This window comes from Meleagris gallopavo, chromosome 10 (assembly GCF_905368555.1).
Source record: "Meleagris gallopavo chromosome 10, MGAL_WU_HG_1.1, whole genome shotgun sequence".
NCBI lineage: Eukaryota > Metazoa > Chordata > Aves > Galliformes > Phasianidae > Meleagris > Meleagris gallopavo.
The window spans coordinates 14,665,344-14,689,954 of NC_139413.1; the positions used below are offsets into that span (position 1 = coordinate 14,665,344).

Below are 24,611 nucleotides of genomic sequence, written 5' to 3' on the forward strand. Positions count from 1 at the left end.
CACCAGAATTACCAGTTAAGTAACATTTTAAAATTAGGATTATTGTTGTAACTATAGTGATGGGAAAGAACAGGCGTAGCTGGGGACGGCAAGGTGGTTTTCCATAAGTTATTTGAAAGATCTGTTGTAAAGACTGCTGCTGGTGGTATTCTCATCTACCACATCACACACTCTTGCTTGCGGGAAAGCACTTGAAATTTGGCTGCGGACAGGGAACAAAAACAAAGCATGGTCCATTGTTTTTTTTGTTTGTTTGTTTTGGTTTGGGTTTTTTTTTTTTTTTTTTTTTTGCAACAGTTCTGCAAACGATTGTGTTGGTGTAGTGTAAATGGAACCCTTAGTTAATGAGAAGAGAGGCGGGGAGACCTGCGATGGCACTGATTGGCGGTGGGAGATCTTTCCGCGGAAGCCGCACACCCTGCAAACCCACTGGGGCTGAGTGCTGATGTGGCACAGCTGTTGCAGGCACTGCTACTTCCACATCTCAGAGGTCATAGGGAAACATAATACAGCAAGCTTTATTCCCCTTGAAAAGCAGGTGTTGTTTTTTTCATCCTTTGGTTTTATTGAGTAAACGTCATCGCAAACAGAAAAAGGTCCTTCCTTCCCCTTCGTGGCATCGATCTCTGCCTGCAGAGATCGCCTCACGCAGTGCTCGCGGTGTGGGCTCCCGACGGCCACGTTCCGGGCGCGCGCAGCCCGAGGCGCCCGGCATCGCCTCCGTCCCCGGTCCGCGGGGCTCGCGGAAGGCTCGCGCAGCGGCCCAGGGCGCGCGCTCGCGACGCCGCCTGTCCCGTCGCGCGACCCGTCGAGAGCTGCCGGCGGCTCCGCCCCTCGCGGTCGCTACATAAGGAGGTGCGCCGAGCTGCCGCCCGACCGCGCACAGCCGCCGCCGCCGCCGGAGGGAGTGAGATGGCGTCCACAAGCCGGTAAGGGAGGCTCGGAGCTCCGCGGGGGACCGTGCGGAGGAGTTCCCCTAGAGGAGCGGACGGCGCGGCTTCCGCCATCTCTCCCCGTCTGCGGCCGGCAGAGAAAATGGCCGCGTCGGCCTTCGCTGCCGCCCGGGGAGGAACCGGCGGCCATCGCCGCTCCCGTCCGACCCCGGCTCGGCGCCGCCCCCTGCCTCTGCTCGCCGTCCTTCCCCGGCTTCTCGGGTCCGTAAGCCGTCCCGGGGGGGGCGGAAGGCGGCAGGGGCCTCCCTGGGCTTCTCCGTGTGGGCCGCGGCGGGCGGCCGGCTTCTATGAGTCGGAGCCCCGAGCTCGGGGTCGCGGCGCTCGGTGCCGCTCCGTGAGTGGGGCCGGGCGTCTGTCTGCGTCGCTTAATTAAAACCTGGGTAGAAAAAACGGTTGTCGTGTGGTCATTTGTGAAAGAGAGGTCTGCAGCAGCGTGCTGCCGGCGTTTTCTTTGGAGATCCTCGTTTGATTTTTTTCTTTTTTTTTTTTTTTTTCCTCCCTGCTTTCGCTCCGTGTGTCGCTGGCGTTTTGCGTAACGCCGAATGTCAGCTGGGCGCCCTGCTTGCTTTGTCAACACTTGTGTCTGCCACGTGAAGCCACTGGGCGAGGGAGAAAGGGCCGGGAGGGAGCGCATGTGTCTGATATCCAGCGTGGTTTGCATCCGAAAGTCGTGCGTGAGCGTGTTCTGCCCGGGGGATGTGGAGGTTAGGGCTGCTGGTGATTCTTAATCTGCGTTCTGAATCGTAGAGGTTCTTCTAAACAGCCATCGATTTAGAATATTGTGTTTATTTTCCTTTGACGCATCAGGTGTATCCAAAGCATGGAGATTGAGGTGGGACTGTATAGGTTAAGCTGCAGTGACGGGCTGGTGGGAAAGGAGAAAACTCGGATGAATTAAACTCCTGTAAAGGCTCGTTTCCTGTTTGAAGGATCAGCAGGTGTTTTTGGTGCTGTCATATTTAGGCTGAAAAGTGCTTGCAGCGTTTTATTTCACATTGATCAGGTGCTAAACCCACTGCTTTTTTAGCTCGATTAAACGGCTCTATTGAATATAAAACTTTGAATAGTAAGTGGAAACAACTTTAGCCTTGAAACAGAGTTGTTTTAATGGAGTTACTGGGCATTCACTGTTAGTTTAAATGAGGTATTTACTGTTACAGTGTTTGGTTAGAAGTAATTGGTCTTTCCTCTGCTTTAGTGCCGTTATGTATATGCACGTATTAAATAACGACAAGGCTTTTTTGGAAGCTTTTTGTAGCTGCTGAAGATATATGGTGTACAAGAGATGGTTCCTGGTCCTCAGAAGCAGTTGTTGCCAGATCCTTCTCGTGAGCTGGTAGTTTCTCCATTACATTCTCACAACTAATGAATTGCTTAATTTATATGCCCTACTTCTAGCCTAACTTAAGGATGGCATTTTTTTTCTAACCCTTGAAAAAAATGTCAGAATTATATATTTTCAAATAAATGTGTGCCCATTGCTTCCTGAATTGAGGACCTGATAAATTATATTGGTTTGGTAAGAATGAGTGGAAATGTCCATTAGCATGAAGTAATCACCTCTACGTTCTTCAGGAACTTCAGTTAGTGATAGACTGCGAGGTGGACTACACCTAATCCTGACTGCGTTTAAGTTTTGGATGTTCTCATTGGAAGCTTTCTATGTTTCTGTGGTGAGATAAATTGCAAAAGTTTTGAAATTTAAGATATTCAGGTATTTTAGGTTAATGATCAGCTCTTCAAATCGCCATAGATCATTCTTCTTAGCAGTGAACTCATGCTTTGGGATGCACCCTCCTTATTGAGATAATAATTGATTTAATTCTTTTTTCCTTCTTTGTAGTTTGGATGCTCTTCCGAGGGTGACTTGCCCAAACCATCCAGATTCCATTTTAGTGGAGGATTACAGAGCTGGTGATATGATTTGTTCGGAGTGTGGGCTAGTAGTAGGTAAGTGGATTTCATATCACTGTGAATTACTGTGTAACTTTCATTATGCATATAGATCTGTTTGGGTTTTTTGTACTTTTTTTTTTTTTCTCCACAACATGGGAATGTAATTTGAGTCTTTAGTTTTTTGTCTTGATACCTAAATGTTTTGTTGCATGACGATCTCTTTGCTAAACATTATTTTGAATAGCTTTTCTTCTGGTAACTTCTTGTGAAAAGTTGGAAAAAACAAACATGTTTTAAAGATTGAAATCTTGAAATATTTTGTTATATTGAATTAGAATATTATGTTACCTAGTCCAGTATTCTGTCTTTAACCATGACTGTTATTTCACTTAGTAAAGTAGGAAAAAAAAAAAAAAAAAGACAGTAAAAACCTGTAGGCAAATAGCTTCCTTATAAACAAAGCCAGAATAACTCTTGTTTCCCACTGGCTGGTGGTTATTTTCTGCCCTGAAGGATGATTCTCTGTATTCTTGCCAATACTTGCTTTTGTTAGTTACTTCTCATAAGTCTTTTAATATTACCCAAAATTAATACCAGGTTTTCTCCTGAATTTTTGCTGATCTATTCTCCATTTATGCATGGCAGCACCTTACAGAAGCTAAACTGTATTGATAATTATAATAGAGTATTTAAAATGGGGAAAAAAAAAGTTTAGAAAAAAAATCCTTAGTATATTAATGCAGACTTTCATCAAGTTATATTTTCAAAATGTGTTTAAATTGAACTTAGTCTTCTTTAGAGCCGACATTACTGCTGGGGTAAAATGTGTGTTTTTTTTTTTTTTTTCTTTAAGCATGGATTATCTTTTAAGCAGGTTGTTGCATGGATTTATTACTAAAATATTCTAACGTTTACTGTTGTGCTGATTGTTCTCATTTTGTTTTGCCATCCTTCCATAATTGAGTTGTCCTGTATATGTTTCATTCACTAGCTTGAGTATCCAACAGCTAGTTTGAAAAACTAGTAGATAAATAATTGAAGAATGCATGACCAAACAACAATGTGAATATTTAATAGTCCTCCTTTTGTTAGGAAATCTAGAGGAGGAGAAAATCAGATCCTACTCTTGATGTCTCTTTTTCTAGAGATGTGAGGAGAAAGGGATATTTTCTTGGATGTATAATGGGTAGACAGCATTTTGTTTCTGAACGATCAGAGTTTTCTGTATTTGTTGCAAGTTGCATGATATGTTCCCATTAAGAGAATAGTGATTTCACTTGTTTCTACCCAGTGAAGTCAGTCCCAGATTTGCATTCTGATTTCTTTAAGCTTACACAGGTGTTGCTGGTATGTACAAGTGTTACTCACCGTGTGTTTTGGGTTGGGTTGAAATTTGATGAGATTTTTACCACTGGAGGGGATCCATGGGAACAGTAGAAGAAACTGCAAGACTGCAGCCAAATTACTGTCACAGTTCCATTTAAAAATACTGTGGTTCTGGTGTCTGCAGAACACTGCTTGTGTCCCAGAGTGGCAGAATGGTATATGCTGAACATGGTGTGTTCCACTGCTATAAAGAATGTAGTGGCATGACTTGGCCACTGTTTATGTTTGAGATGGCTGAAATGAGATCCAAGAACTTTTTACAAAGCTTAGTGTATTTCCACATGATGTTTTTCTTGCTTGCTGTGGCAGAGCACTAAAACATCACATATTTTGAGGAAAAGCTTTTTTTTCTTCTTTTTTTTTTTCCGCCTTATGTGTGTTAGTGGTTAAAGTAGCTGACACGTTGATTCCAAAGTTTGACAATTATCATTTCTGTGGGTGTGTAATGAAATCAGTGTTACTAGTATTATGGCTGACATTGCATTTAAAGGTTGTGTAGCTGAAAAGGAGGGGAAAGGCAACAGAAAAAGATTGAGACAACAGGAGACTAGGATAAGGTTATGAACGATATGCAGGTGTTTGTTCCATCTCCTGTAAACCTGTTTAGAGTTTGTGGGAAAACATTCCATAGTTTGTGGTTAGAGGTATGGCTTTACAAAGTTCTTTTGCATTATTTAGTTGGCTAATATTTCTGGAAAGTTTGAGATGTAAATGTCTAGTCTTAAATTCAAGTATGGTCTATATGGTATAGGTAAGATTTAACTTTTCCACAGATATTTTTTTCATTACTATGCAACAAATAACTAGGAGTGGACTTCCTAATTGTATCTGTTGGTCACTCCATTACTCAGACCATTACAATGTCTGTCATCAGGGGCAAGACTGACTGCATCTCTACATACATGATGCTTTTCTGAAATAAACCAATAATTTCATTTTTTTTTTTCCTCTTATTTTTTGGTAGTATCCTGGAAGTGAAGAAGGTACTTAAGTGTTTCTGATCAAATAGAGGGCTTTTGTGGCTGTAGTAAAACCTTTAAACCTCCAAATGGTGAAAAACCTTTCTTTATCTGTATGTACGTTGATGATTACCTCTTTCTCTAAGCACTGTTAACGTTCTACACTTAAGATTTTAATTGGAGATTTTAGATTTTAATTAAATGGACAAAAAGCTTTAGATATGGATGTATATTAGCACCTTATAGCTAGTTACTGCTTTTATGGTTGGTGCCCAGAGTACTAAAATGTGTTGGACGAAGTTGTAAGTAAAATTCTTTGCATCCATGGAAAAGCTAATTACAAGATATGTTTATACTTGCAGAAACTGAGTGGCTGAGTGCGTGAGTGTTCATGGGTGCTGAATTTACATAGGCAATTTGTTGTATGAGAAGAGTCATCCATTATTTTTCAGTCAGCACTTCAAATAGCCTCTGTCTTAAGTCTGACCCATGTCAGTTTTGCATTTGCTGGAAACAGCATAAGTTTCCACAAATGCCTGTATTTGTCTTTTGGATGTGGATTGCTGAGGATGCCTGATTCCCAAATCTCATAAGGCAGTGGTAAACATGTTGTCCATCTACTAGCCTGAGAGGTGGTGTGAGTACTGAGTCATGCGGCCATGACATGACTGTCATCATTTAGTCTTTGCTAAAACATGAGGAGCAGAAGCCCTGGCAGTTTTGGCAAAGCTTTGCAGTCACTGTTCTTAGCATGATATTTCCTGAAGGATGTGGAAGGTTTTACAGTTCGTAGGTTCTAGTCTGGGAACCAAAGATGGTTTAGAGCTAATATGAAGAATACTTCCATTAGACTGAATATTATGTTTATCTACATTCTAAATCATGGTATATTTGGGGAATCTTTGCTGATGATACGGTGTTGATATCTGAAGCTATTCAAAGGATTGTGTGCCTAATCAAAGCTTCTGTGGGAGCCACATAGAAGAAGTTGTGTGTGTAAAATTAGGGTTTGGTTTTGTTTATTCTCAACAGTTATTCTTTGTTAACTTAAATATACTAGGTTTATTGAAATGTTGTATGGCTGAGTTCAAGGAAAGTAATTTTGCTTGCTGAAAACTGGAATGAAGTTGAGTGTAACTGTGTTGGTAATACGTAAGTGTCATGGTTTCATGATTTTTGTTATCAGTGTTGCACATCATAACAACATGTAGTGCACTGGCAGTTAGAGTTAATGCTCCAGGTCAGATTGTTGATATTTCCAGGTACCTGGTTCTCAGAAGAGAAGAACTACATCTCCCAGAAGACTTTCACTGTTCTGTTTCTATTTTCAGTTTAGAGGGAAAGATAAAACTGCTCACAAGTCACTGTCCCCTTCTTTTACTTCTCATCTTTGCAGTGTGCTCTCCCTAGCCATCTCACCTCAGCATTAGAGTGAGGCCTTCGGTTTTTGGACACTCTCATTTTATTTGATTTATCAGCTTCAATTCTAGTTGTGTTGTATTATATTGTATTATCTTGCGTTCCAAAATTGTACTTATTAAATTGGTTTTCTCCCATGGCTCGATGCCACTGTTTAGTTTTTAGGCCCATCTCTCTACCTTTTTCCCTCTTTCCCTTCCCCTTTTCCTGGGCCGTGTGCCTGTGAGTCCCTTCACACCACTAGTCATGGAAGTGGGCCACATAGGCCCCAAATTGTTGACAATAAGCAAATAAACAGAATGTGAAAGAGTGTACACATCTGGAGTACCGTGGCCAACTGCAGGCTCCTCAGTACAAGAAATGCTCAGGCTTGTTGGAGCAAGTGCAGCAGAAGGTGGTAAAAGCGATGTATGGACAGGTGGATTCTCAATATGAGTGAATGGAGACCGTTCGGTTTTGAAGGAAGGCTCAACTCAGCCTGGTTCTGTGCAGTTATGTCTTCATAATTTTCCCTGGCTTGTAGTCTTCTACCTGGATTTTTTCACTGTAATTTGTCTCAGCACCAGTATTCTCCATGACGTTAGAATTCTGTGTACGTTTTTAAGCATGATGTTCTTAAAAGTGTTTCCATGGATGTGCTCACTAGATGGCAGCAGATTCCTTAACTAATGGTCAGAATGAGCCAAACATTGTTAGAAACTGTGGCTGTTTGGTATTTTAAATTGCGAATAAACATTATTTTGCTATTATTTTGAGATTATAATATTATAGTTCTGCATATAAACAACTACTCAGTGTACATCTACCATTATAGCTCCTCTTATAACGAATTAAGCCATATCATCTTGAAAATGTTTCAGGACTGAATACAGAAGATAACATTATTTGAGGCTCAAATTCCATCCTATTTGTTTTGATTAAACCTCTTCAGTTTGCAGCTATTTGTGTGTATATGTATATATATACTTAATATAAGAGATAATAAAAATGCAAATAGAGAATAAAGGACTCATGCATCACGAGTATTTCAAGTGGATTGTGTTGCTGAAGTAGCTGGTATTATTTGTCTGAAAATATGTAATTGTTAATGCAGAACTTGTCAAATAAGAGTGCTTTCCTTTGATAAACTGCTTTCTACTTTTGGGGTGAAATAAACATGCAGTATTTGTGTTTTATAGTCATGCTAAGGTAATTACTAAAAACTTTTGAAGATTGCATTTTAATTTTTGATACCGAGCTGAGTTCACTCTTTCATTTCTGGAGCACTTGCTCTTTGTGTTTATCGCTTCTGAAGAAAAGTAACTGGTCTGAGGTCTTCTGTTCTGAATAACAGCAGCTGTGCATTTTTAGATGGTGTGTAAACTGAGTTGCTGAAGTTTGTTGTATTTCCACTGCAGTTCACGTGTTGGTCATTTAGACTGCGTTTTAAAGACTGGTCATATACTGGGAGAAGAGTTTATGAATTAAATAATGCAGCGAAGAAAACCTTTGTGTTCATGAAGATGCTTCATGATGGAAATGGGTTTCTGTATATATTTGGTCCTGTGAAGTGTGCTTTGCCTCTCTACTTCAGAGCAGAAAGGGATGAACTCACATGTAATTTTAATTAAAGATATGTCTAATGTGACCATATCTTGTGAAGTTCGTTTCTGTTCAAAAAGATGGCATCGTAAGGAAGTAGTGAAGAGAATGTGCAACCACTCCCAAGCCTATCACAGCTGGATACAGTTGACAAACCTGTGTAGTAACAATGGGAGAAAGCAGGGATTTTAGATAATATTTTTGGGGCTTGCTCTGCTGTTTGCCACTCAGGTGCACGATTTAGGAGAGCACATCAGTACGGTATGAGCCAGGAAATGCAGTTCAGAGCTTGAAATGCAGCAACCAGTGTTCAAAGTTGACTCTCCAAGTGCTGCTATGTTGCACTGCTTTTTGTAAAACTGACTTTGGTATTTAAGGTTTTGTTTCTGTCACTTACAGGTGGGGCTTTATTGCATACATACCAAGGCAACAGTTCCAAAGTGATTTTTTATGTTTGGAAAGGTTAAAAAAATACTTAGTGCTACACTTTCTTTTGTGTGTGGGATAGGATAATTAGCTGCTTGCAGTTGAATATTTTCCATCTATGGAAATATTTGGCCTATTTGTTCCAGTTTTGTTGTTATTTCTAGCTTGTGTCAGGCTTCTATGCAAGACTTTTGAAAGGTGGAATGTGATTCCTTGGACCTTTGTAAGTAAAGAATATCCAGGAAAACTGTTTTTTTGCAATAGCAGATTTCTTGGCAACATGAAGGTATTTACATACTGCATCTTAATTCCACAAATGCTTTATATTCAGGGATTTGTTCTACTTAATCTTTTCTCACTCTGAAATAGTAGTCTCAATTCTCTGTTTGTAGTATGTTTGCCAAAGCAGGCAGTGATATAACACTTTTTTGTTAGAGCAGGAATGGTTCATAACTCACAAGAGGCAGATCCTTGAGTGAGTCATTGAGGTCATTTCTACTTGTGGAAAAAAATATTACATCATTGCCCTGTGCTCAGTGTTCTATTTATACCATGCCAGAATTTTAAGTACATTTTGCTTTTTTTAGATGCTGTAAACAGTATTGGGGGGTTGTCTTAAAGTAAAGTCACTGCTAGACCATAGAAGGTGCATTACTGAATCAAATATTTACAAAGAGTCCCGGAGCCAGAGGAGCATGCTGTCTGCTAATAAAAGCTTGCAAGATATACCAGCCTCTAGCAGGAAGAATGAATCTGTGCTCTCTTTTACTCTGTGTTGTTCTTTGTCTTCTGACTTTTGTTACTTCCACCTCCACTCCCTCAGCCTTCATGAGAGTATTAAATAAGCGTGGAGCATAGCTATGAGCACGTTGGATGAATACTAGTGAGAGAACTTCTGTCTTAAATCTGTTCTTTTCAGGTTGGCCTGACTTCTTAGATTCATTTACACCTTTCAGTTTCAGGCACATTCCTTGCGCCATCATGTGTTAAGAGTGGAGTTCCTCGTTCAGGTTTTTTTTCTACAGGTAGTTTTGCAGTCACACCACTGTGTGCACTGCTCCTTATGTTTTTTTATTTCCAGCTTCATACTGTATGTTATCATTGGTAGGGAGTGCTTTTGTCTGACTGCTTACGTTTTTACTAGGTTAAACCAACCTCTGTTGTTTCATACTTGGACTTCTATGTCAGAAATTTTTCTTGCTGTCAGAGCTATTTATTTTTGTGAATTCACAACACTTAAATATTGATGAAGATAATAAGTTTTCCCTCAGGTTTAGCAAAGCAGAGGTGAAAGTTTTACTGGCTTCTGATAGTCTGCACAGAACTGTAATGCTTTTTTTCTTACTGCTTTTCTCTACCCATGTACCTAAAAATTCTGTGTAGTACTGTAGTATTTCTTTGCAGTCAATGCCTTGGAGGTGCTGGTTTTAACAAACCTGGGAATAGAACAAACTGCACTACAAACAGAACTTTTTTGTTAATTGTTATTTGTATCATTGTGATTACTGCAGACTTTTTGCCTATATTAATGTTGGATGGAGATATTTCTCAATCTGAACAGATGCTGCTGGAAACATTTAGGTGAATTCGGGAGGACTCCCAAGAAAAGTCCTTCTCATTAAGGGTCAGGCATCCCTTAAGGAGCAAAACAGAGCTGCAAAGGGTTGTTACGATGATTTAGAAGGTGGCATATTCATTTCTGAGTACCAAGGGTCTGGAGCTCATTCACAAAAGTGATGTGCTACTGCTTGATGAGATTGTGCTTGATAGCTAATTTAGGAGTACTTCTATCAAGTGTCAAAGGTAAGATAACTTATTCATTTGTCTATCACTGGGAATATTTATGGACAACTGTGAGCTCCTTTGTGTATTGAATAACCTATGATAGTCTTTAAGGATGGCTGCAACTGTTTTCTGGATTCATTTATCTAGTTATTTAAACCTTCTTTGCAGCTCCTGTTATTGCTTTCTACTTAAAATTGAAAAACCTAAAAATTTTGGTGTGTTGACCTGCAGCTTCATCCTGTTTGCACTTGGTAGCAGCCTGCATTTTATAACTGAGAGCTCAGCTGTGTAACAATGTTTCAGAAGCTGTTCAAAATGTTATGTTGATACAAACAATTGCTTTCTGTAACCACAGGTGATCGTGTCATAGATGTAGGGTCGGAGTGGAGAACTTTCAGCAATGATAAAGCAACAAAAGACCCATCTCGAGTTGGGGATACCCAGAATCCTTTGTTGAGTGATGGTGACCTGAGTACAATGATTGGAAAGGTAAAATATAAAATATTAAGTGCTACTAAGCTTGATCATTTTTGTGTCTGCTACATATTTGTGTGTCCATAGGGAAACTATTCAGAGAATGCATTTATAAAGAGATTTAGTCGAAACTGAGCTCTTGCTTTTCAGTAATCTGTAAAATGTCTGTTTCTGGCTGACAGCAGGAAAGGACTGAACTTTTTGACCAGACAGAAGTTTGCAGTGCTGTAGGATTAGTTGCCACTCTTTGATTTGCAACGTGAGCTAGCTTTTTTGTAATAACGTCTAAATCAGATTAGTACTGGAGACATGGAGAGCTACATGCATGTTGTGCCTGCTCTCTCAGTGAATATTACGTGAAAACACTAAATACAGAATTCTTCTATGGTGTGAGTACTCCAGAAGAAAGTATTGAGTGTATGTTTGGCTTAAAGTTTTGTAATACAACCATGTCAGATGTTAATGAGAAAGAGAAAGCAAGATTAATAACACAAGTGCTCTCCCTTTAATGAAATGGTGACTCAGATGAGCTTTCATTGTGTTTTGTTATATTTTCTACTGCAGGATTCAGATTCATGAATTTGTGGATTTCCTGAATGTTTCTTGCTGTCTGATTTTTACAATTGTCATCTGATATCTTTCACAATAACTTAATGAAATCAGTAGCCCGTTTTCAGCGCAGCATTTCCACTTCATTTTTAAGAAAATTTCAGTTTCATGTTAAACAGGGAGGTGGTCTTCAGCCATTAAAATTGGAAATGTGTAATATTTAATCATCACCAAAGAAATAGAGTTGAATTTTAAAAACAGTTTGAAGTTTGGGTTATCTTTCAGTAACTTGGTGAATTTCCTAAATTCCTAGGAAAAAAAAGCCTGCAGTTAACACACAGCAGTTAACTCACAGCAATCATGTAGATCTTTAGAGAGCCATTGGTGTTTTTGATGAGTTATTCTATCCCTCTTTTCCATGAATCCTAACAGAAAACAGTCCTCCATGAAAAATGAAGAAATAGGCATATCTAAACATATGTGGGTGTGATAGGAGAATGTGCCACCATACTTCTCAGGTAGGAATTCTTCAAAGAGAGGAAGACCGTTAGTGAACACTGATAGGAGCAGCTAATCTTGAAGCTATATTAGTTTAAAAAAAAAAAAAAAAAAGTCCATCTGGATGCTTGTGTTTTGGACTTCTCTGAGCATTGTTGCTTTCCAACCAGATTTTGAGATGCATTATACTGGGCTTCCCTTCAAATGAATTTCTGCACTCCTTAATTAAACAAATGGGTGTTGCTAAGTAGCTCTGTGAAGCAGTGCTTTAGAAGTTGTTGGACTTCTAAAGATACCATAATAGGTCCAGAAGGATTGTAATTGTCAGGATTTGGGTTTCTGTTACAGATTTGGTAAGCTATAATAAGATCTGATAAAGATCAGAAATGCACCTTTATAAATAGAGAAATGGACAGCTTACTCCAGATTCATGTTGTTATATCATTTTGGAACTGTGCAAATACAGGGTTTGTTTCTGGGAACTCAGTTTGATTCTTAAGTAGGATGACATTTTCACCTCTTCTAGAACCTGCATGTTGGAAAAGAAAAAAGGTATTTCAGCAGGAGATACAATTCAGCTGGATACAAATTGTAACATGACCTGTTAACCCTTTTCCCATTTGAAGTTCAGTGCCTTATTTAGGATAAGAGGGTTAGTAGTCCCAGGGAGAGAATTAAAGACCTAAAGAAACATCTATGAAAAACTTGTTTTTCAAAGAAAAACAAAAATTTTCAGGGATAAGGATTCATTGAATGTAATAGCTTTGCTGTTAACCAGAATATCCTTGAATAGACAGGACTAAAGTAGCTGTAGCAGGTCGTATTCTCTGAATAGCAAGCTGCAGGCTTGTCAGTGAGGCACAATGAATGAGATCTGTGAGCAAAAACATCCAAATATTAGAACCACCATGGAGAATTTTAGAGGGCAATCTGTCCTGCTGCAGGTATTTCACTTGCAAGGGAACGAACCGAAGAACTGACGTTATTTTCTACAGGAAGTTGTTTGTGACAAACCAGGATGTGTTCTGGACAAGAGTTCCTGTGTTTGTGTTGCCACTGAACAGGGGCTCTGGATGTTATGAGCGTTGGGAGCTGCCTTTTTCCTCCGTTATTTGGAAGAAAGAGAACAGCCTATCAGAAGGTTCTGAAGAAATTTTCTATCGATGCGCAAAGGATGTGAGTTCTGCAGCAAAAATAACTGAACCAAGAGATCAGCCGGTTTCTTGAGCAGTGTTCTGAAGTCAGTGCCAACAGTAGTTGGGCACGAGAATTAACCTTGAAGTAAGAGATGGTTCAGTAACAGTGAGATCGGTGTAGTCATGAGGAAGATAAGTGGTATCTGAAAGAATAAAGAACAGCCTTCATGAATTCCAGACAGTGAAGCAGGATAAGGTTATATTTTCTTGGTTAATAATAATTAGAATTAGAATGGCCTGGAGGGGACTCCAGATCTACGTGTCTGAGATTCCTTTCCTGTTGGATAGGAAGCTCCTTTCTGCTTGGGGTAGAGCTGCTGTTAGTAGGATTGTTTAAACAAATGAGTTAAAATGCCAGCTGGAACAACAGAAGTAAAACTTACATTGTGGAAAATCCAGAAGTGAAGATGAATTTTCATGGAACGTTATAGAAGGCACCTACATCCACAGAGATGGATATAAGTGAAAATGGAGTCCAAACTACATGCCAGTTAGAACAGGACTTTAAATTGTGAAAGAAAGGATCGGGTCAGTTCTGCTTTGCAAAATAGCTTCTCATGGTTTCCTCTTTGAAACTGAGAGGTACTGCTTTGGGACTCCTTTCTGCAGCAGAAATACGTTCTTTATCTGCTAATAGCCAAAGAGAAGTTGTTTTGTCTATGCAAAAGAGATTAATTCCTAATTGGTTTTAGTACCAATTTAGTACAGTTTAGTACCAGAGACTCATCTGTCTGAGGTAGCAAAAGCCTGTGTTGGATGAAAGATTAATTTGTGAAGAGGAAGTTGAGTGGCATAGTTAGCTGTGGTGGAAGTGGCTTACATTCTTCAGGAGGATTTTAAGGGTGTTGACACAGAACTGTATTTCTCTACAAGTAGATAGCATGCTGCAACTCGATGACAGTGCAGATCAGTTGGAGACATGGTGAGGTCTGGCACTAGTTGTGATTAAATTGTCAAACTCTCATCGTTATTTCATGCAAAATTCAAGAGAAAGAGATGAGCCAGTTACTTGTACACCAGTCTATTTTCTTGGAATCTAAAAGAAAACTTGCAGTTCTGCTACAGATCTTGTGGGAAAAGTTGTCTTTTGTTATGCTTTATTGTTAATTTATTCCTTTTTGTAGTGACTGCAACTACGAGAGAATGTAGGTTGGTTGAACAGGAAACTAATGTATACTTTTGGTATAGAATTTCTATCCTTTGATCAGATGGCTCTGAAAGGAAGTTGGGTTTTGTCAGACTGTGGCCTGTATCTGAAAGTACTGTATTGATCAGTAGTGGCGAGATGAATATGAAAGAAGAAAGGATCCATGGTTACCTCCAGACCACATAATGAGCGGGTTGCACTGGGCAAGCCTTCCAGATGGTAAGGGTGCATTCCTTGATGCTGTGGATAGCCTCCAGTCAGTGGTGAGGTGATGCTTTTCCCTTTTGCTCTTAAGGGGGAGGACATACCAGTGTGCAGACTGTTGGAAGCCAACATCTACCCTCCATTAAATCCCTCCAGAGATCACCCCTGTTTATTGCAGTGTGTATTTTGATCTAGCTATCTTTGAATCAGTTTTCAGAACTAGAATATAAAGGAATGTGTTACGTTTTTTCTCGTCTTTGAAAACCAAAAAGGTGAAATTTCTGACTTCAACATGTTTTTGCTGAACTGCTGAAGATTACAAATAGGTAACTCATGAAGGCAACAACCAGAAGATATGTAGTGCTTAAAAACAATTAGATTTCAGTTAAAACTATAGGGCTTCTGTTTTTTTCCATGCAGGAAAAGGTATTTCCTAACATGGTTGTGAAGAACCGAAGCCAACAAAACATTGTCCCTCAATTGAATGATCTGGAAAGAAAGTAGATGATGCATTTAAATAGCAAATGCAGGAGAACTGCTGTGGTTTAACTTGAGCAGTTGAAATGGAAGAGTATTTTCCAACCCTTTTATAGTTGTGAGCTGTTGTATATTGGGGTTACTCTTGGAAGGTACTGGCAGTGTGAAATCCTCTGACTAATAGTACTTGTGTATAGCTGTGTTGGTAGTTTGATGTATGTAAGCAGACATTCAAAGGAAAAAGTAATGGCCAAGAAAGTGAAAAACGAGGAGATGTAGGAGAAAATTACAAAATAGTGAAATAAATCTTTCAGGTGCTGTGTATAATGGACCAGGGAAAGTAAAATCTCTGTGGTGAAGAGGAATGCTTGGTGGCCTCAGAACAGAGCAGTGTTTCCTGGAAAAGAAGGGATGCCTAGTGTGAGGTCTGAACACAGGGTCTGGGAATCTGCTGCCAAAAATGATGGGCTTTTGTGGTCATTTCCCTGGCAGCTACAAGATTTTGAGGAAATACCGTTCCTCTAACTATTTGTACATAGTGCTGATGCAGGAAGCTATGATACACACGAATGCTGCGGGGAACATCACAGGCACCAGGGATATGAGTGATGACCAGGAAGGAGCCTTTAGACCTGAGATGTGTATCTTAGGCAAGGAATGTTGTTTTGGAATAGTTTCTAAAAGGAAAGTCTTGCTGAAGGTATGTTTGTAAAGCTCTTTGAGGCCTGAAGTCTTTTGTGCTTTCTTGCTCTTTGTTTCCCCTTAAGACTCTCTGGCAACCTTTGGGTAGTTGGAGGGATTCATCCAGTCAAATCACTAGGATTGCCTTCGGCGCTCCCTCTGCTGTGTTGGTGCCGTGGTTGTTTGTAGGTGGTTCTTTCACTGGTACCAGTGCTGGAAGGAGTAGGAAGAAAACCAAGAACAGTCTTGGGTTCTAGTGTCTGTCATAGGCCTGTTCAAAGTTCAGCCTATAGGGAAACTTGTGAGAGGAGTTTCTGTGCCAGGGTCTTATGTTTCCATAGCAGTACCAAAGTGTGCACATGCCGGATTTGGGTCTCAACAACAGAGGTGGCCATCAGGTTATGAGATGGATGACCTCATCAGGAGGACTTAAGGATTTTTCTTTCAGAGGCCCTTGAATTTATTGGAAAGGCAGAATATATGGATTTTTACATCTTGCCACAACTAATGCTTGCCGCTGCTAGCAGGCAAAACATCACATTAGTTTTTAATTGGTCATTGGTTTGGATATTCTCTTTGCCTATGCTTTTATTTCCATTTTTGGGCTGTTATTGTAACAGCCGGTTTCCAGTTGGTCATAAAATTGTTTTGAATTGGCTATATCTGCTGTGATGCAAAGGTAGCCTAATTGACATACAGAAAACATAATCTTGGACCTGAACATTGGTATTAGGCATATTGACGGGCACATGTTGGCTATGTGCTATTCACATTTCATTCTCACGTAATCAGTGGTCCTTGGAAATCAGCTAATGTTTTAAGACTTGTGCAGAATATAGAGCATGATGTTTGGGACAAGGCTCAGTTTTATGATTTACTTCAGTTGCATGTATTTGCATGTTCCAATCTGTTGCCTTGAATTAGGATTTATAAAGTTGGAATGTGTTTGTTCTTGAAATGAGGAAAAAGTTGACTGTTTTATTGACTATATATGTATATACTTTTTTTTTCAGGGCACAGGTGCAGCAAGTTTTGATGAATTTGGGAATTCAAAGTACCAAAATCGCAGAACGATGAGTAGCTCTGATCGTGCAATGATGAATGCCTTTAAAGAAATTACAAACATGGCAGACAGAATCAACCTCCCTAGAAATATAGTTGTAAGTTCATGTCTCTGTCTTAAATTGTTCTGGCATTGACTGAGTTAGCACAATATAGTGGCACATGAATTTTTGATATTGCTGCTAATTAAATGGCCTAGAGTTAATTAAATTTAATCGTCTTGCTTTGAAGGATCGAACAAATAATTTATTCAAGCAAGTGTATGAGCAGAAGAGCCTGAAGGGAAGGAGTAATGATGCTATAGCTTCTGCTTGTCTCTACATAGCTTGTAGGCAAGAAGGTGTTCCAAGAACATTTAAAGGTAAGTTTTCGGTGGTACAGATTCAATATTGCTATAGAGTGTCTAGTCATTGTTATTATAGGATGCTAGTTTTCAGATGTCTGGACTTTGTCAAATTGTTTGTTTGCAGTGAAAGCCCACCTTGCTTGGGCCTGGGGAGGAGAGGTGGGATCTGCAAAAAGTTTGCTACATTCATAATGTGAGTAGGCTTTCAGGCATGGAATTCTTGGTGATAATATATTTTAAAATTGGCATTTGAGGTTCATTCTGAGTATTAGTGAGATTTAAGATGCTGCATGATCTGATGAAGATGGGGACTCTTTTAACTGCATTTGAACCAAAAGCTCTGCAGTAAGTATGTGCGTCTTTTCCCTGATGAGGGGAGAACTTTGACTGAGAGTATCAGATCTCTCTTATTAAGTAATCTGTATTCTTTAGCTTCTCATGAAGAGTTTGAACTGACTGAAGTTTTATTAATGTGCAAAGCTTGTGGTGTAGTGGCCTTCATCACACTGGCCTGCTTTGTGGCGTTAACCTACATATAATCAAATTCAGACATTTTCAGGCAGAAAATACTGCCAAATGTGAAGTTTATTTTTTCCTCTTTGTTTAGAAATATGTGCAGTGTCCAGGATTTCAAAGAAGGAAATAGGCCGGTGTTTTAAACTTATTCTGAAAGCTCTTGAAACCAGTGTTGATCTGATTACAACTGGAGACTTCATGTCAAGATTCTGTTCAAATCTGGGTCTTCCCAAACAAGTACAAATGGCAGCAACACACATTGCCCGTAAGGCTGTGGAATTAGATTTGGTTCCTGGGAGAAGCCCTATTTCTGTAGCAGCTGCAGCTATTTATATGGCATCACAAGCTTCTGCAGAGAAAAGGACGCAAAAAGGTAAAACTTTCTTTAACATCTTACTGCTTAAAAGAGAACTCATGTTATTGTAGACTTGGAAGCTGCTGTTCCAATGGCATGCAGCGGAGACTAAACAAAGATGTGCTGTTTTATTCAGTAAAAATGGCAAAAATTAAAAAGCGTTATTCATTTGTCTGCTTTCTGTCTTAGAAATTGGTGATATTGCTGGTGTGGCTGATGTTACGATCAGGCAATCTTACAGGCTCATCTATCCTCGAGCTCCTGATCTCTTCCCAGCAGATTTCAAGTTCGATACTCCAGTAGACAAGCTACCACAGCTGTGAAGTTGCTGAAGGTTACTTTAATTTCTGATAACAAAAAGAGATTCTTGCCTATAATAAAGGATGTACAAAGTGTAATATTGAGTCTTCATGTTGTGGAACTGCAGGATATGGATATTTGAGCATAACTGCTGGAATGCAGCACACATTCCAAGGGTAAACAAACTAATTGTGTGGCATTTTGTATGTATATATTAGTGGAAGTAAATATTTAATAACTGTTGCAACAAACTTAATTTCATATTATTGTACTTATTCAGATTTCTTTTGTAGGGATCTAGTAAAATGTATTTTGGAAAATTGAAAATACTATGTAATTCCCAAATAAACTTTTCCAAAAACACTTACGATCTTGTGGATGTCACTACAATTTGACACACACATACTTTTCCACAAATGGAGAACTGGAATGCAATCCGTGGAATGGTAGAGTTAGCTTCATACTTAGATTTTGTTACAAGACTCCCCTTCGTGACAGTTTTTAATCTTAAAAGTTAATCTTTAGTGTGGCTTTAATATATGCAGCTAGCTGCAATTTGCAGTAGGGAAGACTTGAGCCAGAATGCAAACTTTGGTGAAAAGCAGTTTGAATATTTGTGTAACTGTTGCTAAAGATCTCCAGACTTGCTTTGAAAAGATCAGCCCTTGGCTCAGCCTCTCCTTGACTTTCGTTGATGTCTCTGTGCTTTGCTTCTTCGAATTTTATGTAATGACAAAGCAGCTGAAGATAAAGACTTGAACTGAATTCCTGACAACTGTGTGAATGCTTGATACTGTACAAAGGAAGGTTAAAAAACAATAATAATCATCCTGATATTGCTGTGAAATGTTCTTTCCACCCTGCCGTCTGGCTGGCCAGTGCTTAAGCTTTTGCCACTGTTAGGTTCTGTGTGAGCGCTGAACTCATCTGGAATGGTGCACCAAGTGCTAAGAAGTGAAGGGCAGAAATTGTTCAGCCCTTCTCAAACTATAATAGCTTTGAAAAGTAGCTGGGTTTTGACAGTGTTTCTTTGTGTGTAAAGCAACAAATGTGTTTAACTGGAAGTCTTCTGGTTCCCAAGTTAATTTTGCATCACAGGTGCAAATTCATTTTAATTACTAAAATGAACAGCTGTAGAGGTCAGCTTGCTATGCATCTGGTTCTGAGCCGGCCAGAAGGAGGGCTTTGTGCTTGGTGCTAACAGCACTGATTTTTAATAGCCCTCACTCTTTTCTTGGTGGTTTTGTTTTAATCCTATTCTGACTACTGACATGTGGCAGCTTAAGGTTTTTACTGTGCACAAATAACGAAGGCTATACAGTTCTTTTATATCACTGAAGCTGTTGGTTGCAGTCATGAAAAATAATTCTGCTACAGGTGGGAAAGGTGGTGTTCTTGGTAGTTCGAAGGGATCATGTTCTCATGTCGCATCTTTCTGTAAACTTCGTTACCACAAATTCTGTTACCTGGGCTTTCCCCATCTTACTTTGAGCTTCTCAGGCTACCTCCTTTAGGAGCAGGCATGATGCTTTGAATGGATGGGGTTGTACCTTAGTGTTACAGTTTGGAAATGCAGAGGTGGAAGTGTACAGCAGGGGTACTTTTCAGCATGAGTCAGTATTTTAAAACTACTACATGCAGTTTAGAAAGGAATGCTCCTATTTTAAATGTTTTCAGGCATTGGGAATAAGCACTTGACATGTGAGTAGTGAGTGTGTGCAGTTCGAATTTTTTCCATGCAGCAAAAGCTGTGTGGAGTGACATTTAAAAGGAACATTACAAAGCTCTGGAGTGTAGAGAGGCAGAGATATGCTGTCCTTGCTGAACCCTGCCTCTCACTGCAGTTCTGCAGGTAGCTTGTGTACGCCTCTGATGCAGAGATTGTGTCACATAGTCTGTGTAGGTTGAAGTGGTGCAACAAGGAATATGCTTGAAGGGGTGCTGTATTCTGAAAACTGGCTACTTCTGGTTTAAGTTGACTGGTTTTGTAAAGCATTCCAGGGGAAAAAAATCCTACAGCTTTGAATTCATTTTTGTGCCATTACTAATGCTTTAATGTGCTGATTTTTGGAGGACTTTGCTTTTCTCACAGAAGCTTTTCCTTGAGCGATGAGCTTTGTCTGTTTCTGGCTCGAGCATGTCTCAGTAGTGTGCATGGTGCAGTTCTTGATGCAGTGATAGGTGTGACTTGAAGGAGACAAGGTTTTTGTCTTGTAATTAAACTCAAGCTTCTTGGAGCTCTGCTGCACTCTTGTAGCTTTTGTAATTGCCCCTGTCCTCCAGGAAGTGACGCTCTGGCTCCTTGGAAAAGCAGTCTCTAAAAATCTGGTGGCATCCTAAGTCTACTTAGAGCCACAAGAAAAAAATGTCTCTCTTCTGTTTGAGTTTAAACTTATATATACGCACCTGGCAAGCTATTGTGCTTCCTAGGTGGCTGTCATACTTACGTTTTATTTAAGTCAGAAGTTTCTTGCCTTTGAAGTGAGGCTCACACAGTTGCTGTAAACTGAAGTATTGGTACAGGCATGAAGATGATACTGGTACTTTGAAGAGATGTTTTCTGTAAGAAATTTTCTCCTGAGTCTTGAGCCTGGTTGTGGCGTAACATGGAGAAGAACCTGCCTTAGTAGCACAGTGGTCTTTTCAGGCTGAGGTGCAGCAGCATGGGAGCCTGCTGGCTGCGTGCAGTGACCTGACAGAACAGGCACGTTTGCTCACTTATCTTCCCTTTGCTTTTAACAATAAGGCAAGGTCAGATGATCTTCCACTAGGAACTGCAAGCCGTAGCAGCAACTTGGAAGTTCAAGTACCTGTTTTCTAAAAACAGCAAATAGAATCTATTCTTGGACAATCTGAGCACTGAGTTAGGTGCAGCTCACTTGTTAGATGACAAGAGACTGCTTTCTCTGTTCACTAAATAAAAGTATCAAGTGAAGGGGATAGTGGGGTGATTTGCAGGATGAGCCATGATACCGTGGCATGAAGGGAATGATGGCAGTACTGCTGGTTTCCAAAGAAAGGTCTGTGTGTAGTTGGGTGTTCTGCTAATGGGAAGACACCTCAGCAGCCTGGGTTTGGGAGTATTTACAGTAGGAAGAGGGTTCTGACTCTGGGCTTCCAGCCTGGTAGCTGACTGCCCCCAGATGCTGAGCAGAGCCCAAGCAGAGGAAGGAGAGTGGGTGCAGTATGGGATGCTGGTGGGTGCAGGTGTCCCTGATGAGAAGCCAATGGTGTTGCTGGGAGCTGGCTCTGTATTGAGCCCGGGCAAGACAGCAAAGGATGTGGCATAGTATCCTTAGGCGCTTCCTATTTCACTGCAATTTTGACTAGATATTTAAAACTGTATTTTCTTTTGGGTCTAGCCCTTTCTGGAATGTCTGCTTAGTTAAGCATTCAAGTGAGGTGGCTCTAGGCAGTAGCCTCTTGAAATTGCAGCTCGTTCTTAAGAGTGGTGAGTAAAGATTTATTTTCTAAGTGTACTCAGAAAAAAAAAGCTTTTCATTCCTGCTAAAAGAACAGGTTTACCGTTGGTTATGTGCAGGTTTTTGTTTGTTTACAGAGCTGCCCTATATGATGGGGGGAAAAAGGCAGTAATGAAGAAATACCCAGGAGGGAGGGAGTGCTGTCTCCCCCTGTCCTCAAAAGAAGCTTGTGAGGGGAGAATGCAGAGCCAAGCTGCCCAGCTAATACATGTGATCTTTTCCTGCTCCCTTTGGAAAGACTGTTCATCCCAATATGACAACTACTTTAATTTGAAAGAAGGTATGTTCAGAGTTGGTTACTTATTTGGACTTGAGGGGAAAAATGGGAGTACACTGAACTACCACTAAGAGACTGGTTTTCTGTAAGTCGCCTCCTCTTTGCAAGTTCTTTTCTGAAGTAACCCGTGGGGAAAAAACATGGCATCACTTCAAGAAACAGTAAAATCATGTTTGGGACACAATTTACAAATTACTCTATTTAAAACTTTAATTTGTGATATTAATGACTGCAAAACACTTAAAATGACATTGTTAAAGGCACATTTCATTTTAATGCATAGTGTACCATTCTAAAATATCCTAATTTCCTTACAAAGTGCTTGAGCAGCCACATACAGATAAAGTATAGCAAAATATATTTACAATCTAGGGTTTAAAATCTTAATCTGCCTAAAAATATTTTAAAACTACAGAGATAAAATTAGTGCTTTCTTTCAGCTTAACTGGGTGAACATACCCTGCCCTCTATTTTTTTTAAGAGATGTACTTAGATTAAAAAAGATTTCTGTACAAGATGTAGTTACAAAAGGTATTTTTCAGGATACTTTCATAATTGCTAAGCACCCTGTTAGATGCTCATATATATATTTGGGAACCAAGGGGGTAAGCTGACTGTACCTCAAAAGTATTTAGTTTCAGCTAGATACAGGAACGTAATTTGCTTCTTAAGCTGGAAACTGCTGAAAAGTTCATTCACTCCTCCTAACATGATTTCTGGAGTTAGTAAAGATGCCTTTCCTGCTTCCTGGGGTGGGGGAAGCCCAGTTTAGAACAATTAACCGTTATTCCCTATTGCCTTTCCTCTGCCTGACCCTGCAGGTCTGTCCAGCATCGTGATTTTAAACCACCACCTCATTGTTTAGTGGCTTCCACTTATCTTCGCATGATTACAGTTACAAGCTTTTAATTCATTTCAGTGCTGATTCTCTCTATTTTAGCCCACCAACAGCAAACTCTTGGCCAGGATACACCTGTGAGATTGAATACACAAGTTCTGAATGGTGCTAGAATGAAGGGTGACATGGGAAATTTATTTTCTAAGAATTCACGTTTGCCTGCAAAACACCAGGTACCACAACAGGTCTTGGACAACGAGTACACAGTGTCAGGTCTAAATTATTGTCAACTTTTGAGGTACAGCTTTTAGTGTTAGGAGGTTTATAAAATATACAGTTTTTTCTTTATCAAAAATATTTATACATTCTGTTACAACATATTGCTTTTAGTCTTGCTAACTGCCAATCTAAGTTCTGGAGTTCAGTGGCCCATACGAATATTTTTTCAAAGTTCAATGTTGTTCACACGGCCACTGTGCAAAATTAATGAAGTGGTATAATTAAATTACCTGCCTGGACATAAGAATACATTACAACTTCCAAATATACATGTTCACAGCATGTATACATTGAAAATCCTTATGTTTCCTAATGGTGATACGATATTGTACAGCAGATACAGGATGATCTAGGTGGTTACATACAGAATGGTTAACTTATCCTCCACTCAGCGAGCGGAAAAGGCATGAGTTTGAGTATAGAAGTGGTTGGGCTTGGGAAATGTATGCTTTGCTCTTTGTGGTTAGACTGAGCACCATCCTTGTTACATTCTTTTTTTCAACCAGAGTTTTAAGCCATACTTAAAAAGCTTGAAGGCAAAACTGTTTGGCAAGTGGCTTTGGTAAACTTCCTGGGTATTTTGGGATTTTTATTTTTCATGGAAGCACTTATGCTGTTGTTATCTTGAAGGCAAGGCATTTAACATTTTTCCTAATAAATACCATAGTAAATTTATAAAACAAGGCATTATCTGTTCTCAACACCATTATTTTAAGAACACAAGAGGAAGGTGTACATAGAAATGTGTAGTTTTACAGACCGCACAAGATATTTAACTGAAATCATTTGCCTTCTCCAGATCAAACCATGTTCTGTGTGAGTGTCAACAGTATCACAAACTTCTATTTCGTGTGGCTGAGTAGCATTACGTGATTACTAGCTCAAAGTCTGCTTTTCCCACCTAAGGCAGATACTTTAAAAATGTTATCTGCTGTGGAAGAGTGAGAGAAACATTACAGATCCAAGTGTGCCCACATGTGGTAAGCTCAGTACAGCCTGGATTCACCCACTCAGCTTAAGAACTCCATAGAACTGCTTTCCAGTGCTCAGATAAAAAATAATATACAAAGAGGCCACTCTTCACAAGAGTGTTAAAACAGTACTTAAAAAGGATCTTCATGTGATTTAAAAAAAAACAAAAAAACAAACAAACAGAAGCTACAGGTGGCACAGAGAGCAATTGGAAGGGCGGTATTCTTCTGAGAGAGGCATTCTTGTGAGCCAGTCAGCTAGGATTTCACAGTGTCTAGAAGTTAACACCAATCAGCAATGTAATCAAAATCTCTGAACATCTCCTGCTCTTCTTCTGAAAGTATCCTTGGTTCCCGAGGTGGAGTGAGGATAGGTGCTTCAGAGGTAAATTCATCGTCAAAATTACTAACATCTTCTCTTCCTCTAATGGTGGGTACAAAAGGAGGCTTCACTTTCTTGGCCAGTAAAGCATTCCAGTCTATTAGCTGTAAAATAAACCAACTGGTGTTCAGTTTCCCTCTCTGTTCCTTTATGACCCTATAAAAAAAAATGC

General features: G+C 39.8%; 2 protein-coding genes across 7 annotated transcripts in view; one reads left to right on the forward strand and one right to left on the reverse strand.

The window, feature by feature from the left end:
* Window positions 1-777: 777 nt before the first annotated feature.
* On the forward strand, window positions 778-18,573 carry GTF2B (general transcription factor IIB). 2 transcript variants are annotated; one of them, XM_085231078.1, is made up of 7 exons: window positions 778-929; window positions 2,797-2,903; window positions 10,761-10,894; window positions 16,645-16,791; window positions 16,925-17,054; window positions 17,647-17,928; window positions 18,100-18,573. In XM_085231078.1, the coding sequence occupies exons 1-7, from the start codon at window positions 913-915 to the stop codon at window positions 18,231-18,233; spliced, it is 951 nt and encodes a 316-aa protein (XP_085087204.1). In that variant the 5' UTR covers window positions 778-912; the 3' UTR covers window positions 18,234-18,573. The 2 variants fall into 2 exon arrangements, with proteins under 2 accessions (XP_085087204.1, XP_085087203.1); XM_085231077.1 differs by lacking the exon at window positions 778-929 and adding an exon at window positions 962-1,154.
* Window positions 18,574-22,153: 3,580 nt separating this feature from the next.
* Window positions 22,154-24,611, reverse strand: part of PKN2 (protein kinase N2) — a 52,509-nt gene continuing 50,051 nt past the window's right edge. For all 5 annotated transcript variants that reach the window (XM_085231045.1, XM_085231046.1, XM_085231047.1 and 2 more), the window contains exon 22: window positions 22,154-24,543. In XM_085231045.1, coding sequence (XP_085087171.1) covers window positions 24,340-24,543 — 204 coding nt within the window. In that variant the 3' untranslated portion in view covers window positions 22,154-24,339. The remainder of the gene's footprint in view (window positions 24,544-24,611) is intronic.